Source organism: Arachis stenosperma, chromosome 5 (genome assembly GCF_014773155.1).
Source record: "Arachis stenosperma cultivar V10309 chromosome 5, arast.V10309.gnm1.PFL2, whole genome shotgun sequence".
In the NCBI taxonomy this organism is placed as follows: domain Eukaryota; kingdom Viridiplantae; phylum Streptophyta; class Magnoliopsida; order Fabales; family Fabaceae; genus Arachis; species Arachis stenosperma.
In genome coordinates this window covers 125,864,648-125,871,322 of record NC_080381.1, presented here as the reverse complement: position 1 = coordinate 125,871,322, position 6,675 = coordinate 125,864,648, and the positions used below count along the sequence as shown (strand labels likewise).

Below are 6,675 nucleotides of genomic sequence, written 5' to 3'. Positions count from 1 at the left end.
ATCGTTGGATCTTCTTTTACCATTGTGAATATATGTTGAGCTATTATCTTCGAGTCAAATATTCCATGGTCCTGGCCTAATGATGTTTGCATGCAAGAATAAGGATCGTTGTATCTTCTAACCTCCCATTTTTTCTGCTTTCGGCGATAAGAAATGTGTATGCCCCGTTGACAACCCAATCCAAACTGAGTGCATTGTACAACATATTTAAACTAGTCACTTTCTAATATCTTATACTCCACAGCCCTCTTGATACTATATATTTTAACTACCATAATGACTTTTTTTTGTTTTCAAATTGTTGACCAATCTCAAACTCATTCGTTGGATCATCCTTAAGGCCTCCCTGACCAAAAGATCAATCTCAATTCATTGCTTTGAGATTCAACATGGAATAATGAGGATGATCATACAATCTATAATGAAGTTGTTTATCTCTTCATCCTCCTCATTAGGTATATCCATGGGTTTAACCTCTACTTCTTCACCATTGGACATCGGGTTAGCTTAAGAAGGATCTATCATTAGGTCTCTGATCGCAGAACTATCATGGCTTTCAAAATCCGCTTCTAGAATATAAAGCTTGAATACTTTGTTATGGGAATTAATGAATTTTTATTTTATAACAGAAAAAAACCCGGTTCATGAGCCAACTTATTTAATAGTTGAGTCATGTAAGTTGTCATTTCAGATAATCCTCTGTTAATCGTGTTGCAATTATCTAGATTTTGAGGATTGAATCTCACTTAGGTGCAAGATGGGAGTGGATCCTCTCCAGTGAACAAAAAAATTGGATGGTATCCAGTGAAAAATCTCACCCTTCATTGTTTTCTCTCTCTCATTTATTTCTGGTCCCACTTGTAGAATTAAAGGTGGGAGATTACACTTTATTCTCTCCAGTGACAAAAAAAATGGAGAAGATCCATTTTCGGTGCAAGATTCTATTGTCGAGGTGTGATGCTTTCTCACCAAGACAGGTCGGTCTCGATAGGCAAAGAAAATTGAGATTTTAAATAAAATTGAAAAAATAAAATAGATTTAAATCGTAAAGCTGTCGGACTTAGTAAAAATTTAGCAAAATCAATCGAATTATCTAAAATCTTAATATCAGAAGATTTTAAAAGTTAAATCGAGATTTTGGTTATTTTAGTCTTAAATGAGTTATGTGTGTAACTATCGACTTACTTATAATTGGATTCTTTTTTGCTAGAAGTGTCTTGGACTTTGAGTATAAGGCTAAGGTTGGGCTTATATATGTCATGGGCTCTTTCTTTAGTATGCCTAAGTTAAAACAATATTATTTCTAACCAAGTTGGGTTGGTCTAGTTGTTAGCTTACTAAGTCGTTTATGTAAATGTCGAGAGTTCGAATCCGCATTGTGCATGCAGTAATCCATTGGCCAGCGACAAACCTTTAAATGGAGTTTAGATCCGCAACAGATTAATTCTTAGCATGCTGGGCTAAAAATACTGTGAGAAAAAAAATACTATTTCTAATTTCTATTGTTTTGATAGTAATTTTAACGGACGGCTAATGTAAAATTTTTTTCTTTTAAAGTTCCAATCACATAATATAACCACAAGAACGTTTTCATTATTTCTAAAACTTCACATATAAGCATAGCACTTACTCTTATAAAATTCTCAAATATAGGGTTCGTTTGTTTGTACTTCTAGGATAAATGAAATACTTTTTTTTTCAAAAATAAAAACTTTTTTAAATAATTTGTTTGTACTAACAAAACAAAAGCATAAAATAAGCAATTTGCTGCAGTTTTTTTAGCAGGTAAACAGTTGAAAAAAAATAGAAAAATAATAATAAGATTATAAATTTATCTCCACATATTTTAAAAAATACAACTATATTCATTTAAAAAATATAAAACCCTACCGGAATACAAATCCAATAAAATTTCTATATTGCACTATTCTAAAAATGAGATTACATTATATTATAATTTTTTGTTATATCTAAACATTTTATGTTATTTTAAAATAGAAAATGTACTAATGTATATGTAAAAATTGTGATATATATAATTAAAATAAAATATTTTTAATAAAATTAAAAATATAACTTAATTAGTACATTCTACTAAATTTATATAATAAAATAATATATCTTTAAAATTTTCAAAAAGATCATATTATGCAAAATAATTTTTTATCACGAGTACATGACCATAATTGTAAAATTATATAAAAAATATTTATATATTTGTCGTATCCAAATAACGAACTGCTTCTGATTCTAATGAAAACTACTTCAATAAATATATACAGGTAAAAAATATTTTTCTACTTCTGCTTAAAAAAAAACTTCTCTCAGACAACCCCCCCCCCCCCCCCCCCCCAAAAAAAAAAAAGCATAAGCATATAGTTACGTCACCAAGCCTGTATTCTCTTGTATAAAAAGTTCCATTATGACGACTTGAAATTTAAGTGAATAATAGAAATTGATGCTAAATAGTAAAGCTTCAAGTAACAGAAACTTGCAATCCACTTTAGACGTCTTTTAAATTAAACAAAAGTGAAAAACCACACACAAAAAGGTTGTAATATAAATCTCTAGAGCTGAAACAAATGCTGTTTTGTCAAGAGTGTATAATTTGGTACATCAGACTCAACTATAGACTATAGCTGCCTCCACCAAGCAATAAACATATCACAATATGAAGCTGCAAAAAGAAGCTACTTGGACTTGTACCTCTTCTCCACTTCCTCCAAATTCTTGAGGTCCTTTTGGTACTTGCATATGCGGTAGATAGACCTGTCACAATATCCAATTATTCACATAACATGATACTTCCATTCTTTTAGATCCACTTGTGTGAAAATTTTACATGATCTCGCTATATGTTCAATTTCACGATGGATTAGAAGTTTCCGTGGGTACAATACTCGGCTCCATTTAATCAAAATTATGAAAGTCGTCACATAATAAGGAAATGTAAAATTTTGTGTGTTCATTTCCTATTGAGACAGTAACAAAGGAAGGACTTGTAATTAGGCATATCAACGATGCTCATTATAAAGCACAAGAACATCGGTGATCTGAGTGTCTAAGCCGCTTATGAATTAGTTTAAAACTCAATTTGATTTGGGTAACTAATTCGTCGACAGCTCAGATTCGTTCGATGCTTCCACTCTCGTGCTTTTTTATAATACTCTCCCTATTAACTAGGTCAATTCCATTACCAAAAGAAAAAAGAGATCCAAATGTAAAATTGGTGATGGTGCTTTACCAATAGAGAAAACAAGCTGCAATGCACAGTACCACATTTCTCTGAGCTTTGTATATCTGAGAAAACAAAATCAATTAATAGTCCGTAAGTAAAAAATGTAGTCAAGTATAAGGAAAGAGAATCAAATCTGGCAAATCTTATTTTCAATTGAGTAAATCAAAAGAATATTACATAGTTTCAAACCCCAAAAACTGGTATAAGGCATATATTTTAATTTTTAAATAGTTGGAATTTTGAGATTTTTTGGGAAAGCAGGGAGGCGATAATAAAAATCACAAAGTATATTGACAAGACTACGATCATCTGCATAGCAACGATAGGAAACAAGGGATTGAGACAGTTCCGATCAGGCATGCAACGAAAGTCTGTACATTGTTAATAGAATTTGCACTATCAGAGAACCTCGTGACTTATTGAAAGAGAGAAAGAAGAAGGCAGGGGACTGAACACCAAAATGCAGTTAACTTCTTAAATCCGATTTAAAATAAAGAAAGCATATTGTACCACTCAAGACCAATATGAATTTAATTTCTTGTTGCACTTTTGTTGTTAATGTTTATTGTCCAGTATTATTTACAGTTTGCAGCAACTGATTATTGTATGTTTACTAGAAAGCCAACATTAAGTTTGTTTTCATAGATGGTAATGGTAACATTTTTGTCTTAAAACATATGTAGAAAGTGTGCTTTCAAAATCTTCACATATAGTATTTATTTATCTTTACATCTGATGACTTAAAACACATTTGTTCCCAATCATTTAAAAAGGCTACAATGTTTTGATAGGTGCTGTAAACAAAGCTATATGAATTCAAAGTGATTTATCTCACAGTCAATATATACCTACTGCATGATTTACAACACATTTGAAGATTTCAAGAAGTGGAACCCTTTGGCATAAAAAGTATGAACAACAACAACTAAGCCTTATCCTGCTATATGAAACAAGACGAAATTGAACAGAGCAAAGCAAAAACCACTGATTGATTTTGATCACGATCTGCTTACATTGAAAGCTGCTTTCGGAACCTGCCCATGAGTAAGGATCCTACTTTCCAACTACATGCAATATACGGTACCAGGAGGCTGGACTGAATTGAGTGAATTTGGATACACAATAAAACCCAAAAACTAGATTAAATACAATTAACATGAAAGTTTCAAGTAATATAAATTAAACATGACGGCTATGAACTTTCTCTGAGTGCAACATTTTGGTTTAAACCACCGATAGATATTCAAAATGGCGACACGACATAGGACTGTAGACCCGAAGGGTGTGGTTGGGAGTTGGGATCTCAGATGGCGTGATGAAGGAAGGGAATGGCTTGATGAGTAAAGAGGACAAAAATATTAAGAACAGGTATAGATAATTCAATCACAAATAAACATCTATAAAGGGGTTAAAATCCAGTTAAATGCAACAACTATTCTGAGGCTTTATGTGATTAGCTTTGTAACATTCAGAATCACAGAAGTCTCCAAAGCAAATATTAAACAGCTGGCAGTAAAATGTGTGCTTTAAACTACAATCCCATGGTGTGCCAATCTATAATTAACCATTGAAATGAGCAATTCGTGAATAACATAAGCCAATTTGACCAACATTTAATTCCTCAAGGGTTTTGCTAACTAGGAACCAGCCCACTGGTAAAGTTTCTAAAGTTGAAAGTTTGTATTGAAGGGGTATTTTTCAGAAGTGTTCAAAACATTCAATGCATTCAAAGCTCCACTACTTTTACTTTCCATCATTAGAAACACTAATTAGTACCTTTAGGACACTGGTTAGCTAAAGCCAATTACTAATACTTTTGAATCTCTATATTACTTTTGAATCTCTATATTCTTGCCGCATTCATTAACTAATTATAAGTTTGATACACTTCCCTATCACCCATAATCACCAAAGGTAAACTATGAACATTCAGTGGCCATAATTCAGGGAGTTCTCTAATCAGGCTACTTTGACAGTAAGGCTAAAATCAAAATCACCGAAATCTAAATCATTCTACGTTCACAACTCAAAAGGGCAGAAGAAAGTCCCAAACAACATATTTCACAAAAAAATACTTACAGATTTCTCATATCGATCTCTCTCTGCAGCAGTACAAACATCAGATGTACACATCAACCTATGCTCATTCTTCCAGTATATATCTGCGAACAACCACAAAATCCAAATTCACTGAAAACTAACACAATAATTCCCCCAAAATCACCACATGGATCTCCCAAAAAACAGTGGCATGGTCGAATACAACTAGTCAACTACCAACGTAAATCATCCCAAATAGAAAAATGAACAAACAATATATCTAATTTTTGTTCTACGACTAATTACACGCAAACCCTAAATCAAAGAAAAATTGCACAATTTGCAAGCACCCTACCTAACAAAAAGTGGAAAATTGAAGATTTTGAGGCACACACATGAAATTGAAGAAAGGAGTTAAGACAAATTGGAAGAAGAGCATACCGACAAGCTGGAATCCAGCGAAAGGAACAATAAAAAGCGCAGGTTGGAGAATGAGGGAAACAAAATAAACCAGACGGTCCCTTAAGAGCTTGGGAGTCGGAAGTGTAACGAGAATGGCGACGGCAGCCTCAGCAGCCACCACGTAGGAGAGAACCAACCACTGCAACGCCATCTGATCACTCTCTTTCTTTCTTCTTCTTCGTTACTCTGATTCTTATTTCGTTTTGTTTTCCTTACTCTCTGTCTTTCTGTGCCAAGTCTTTTTCTTGTCGTTTTTATTTTCCTTTTTCTTAAAAAATTATCATGGATACTTTTCTTCCAGATTAAGTTGGATTAATTGTCTTGGGGACATGGGGTAGTTTATTTACAGGCTCGATTTTATACCTGATATAGAATTTAAATAATTTGATATTTTAATTTAAATGAATAAACACAATTAGTTGAATTAAAACAGGCCTTTTACTTCTTACATTTAAAAATAATCAAAAGGTGTTGAGAGTCGTTAGATGATTTGACTGATTTAACTAAATTTTTATCTAATGATTCTCAATTATCAATTTCATATAAAATCGATTGTATCTGATTTTTCACCATAATTAAAAGAAAAAACATAACAAAAATAAATACATATTAAGAAAAAAACAAAGAGTGAAATTTTTTGGTTTATTGAAGATGATATTTACCAAAGTATATTAGAAGAATGTTTAATTATATAAATGAAATTAATAACGACTAACAAAAATATGAAATATGTATACTTCTACAAATACAAAATGTGCAAATTAAAATGTGGTTAATATAGAAAATAAGAATTATCACGTAATTATAAACTAAAGCAAAATATATGTTTTTTTATGAGAATCTAAAATTTGTATATTATATCTACGAGTGTATTTAATTTAATTGGATCATAAACAACACTTGATCAAAAAATTTTAAACGACTCATTCAAGCAA

At 31.8% G+C, this 6,675-nt stretch overlaps 1 protein-coding gene across 2 annotated transcripts; it reads right to left on the bottom strand.

Moving 5' to 3' along the window:
• Nucleotides 1-2,481: 2,481 nt before the first annotated feature.
• On the bottom strand, nucleotides 2,482-6,027 carry LOC130983282 (uncharacterized). 2 transcript variants are annotated; one of them, XM_057907500.1, is made up of 5 exons: nucleotides 5,720-6,027; nucleotides 5,318-5,400; nucleotides 4,252-4,334; nucleotides 3,245-3,300; nucleotides 2,482-2,769 (listed from the first exon to the last, which is right to left on the bottom strand). In XM_057907500.1, the coding sequence occupies exons 1-5, from the start codon at nucleotides 5,889-5,891 to the stop codon at nucleotides 2,627-2,629; spliced, it is 537 nt and encodes a 178-aa protein (XP_057763483.1). In that variant the 5' UTR covers nucleotides 5,892-6,027; the 3' UTR covers nucleotides 2,482-2,626. The 2 variants fall into 2 exon arrangements, with proteins under 2 accessions (XP_057763483.1, XP_057763484.1); XM_057907501.1 differs by lacking the exon at nucleotides 4,252-4,334 and having other exon boundaries at nucleotides 5,720-6,012.
• Nucleotides 6,028-6,675: the final 648 nt, after the last annotated feature.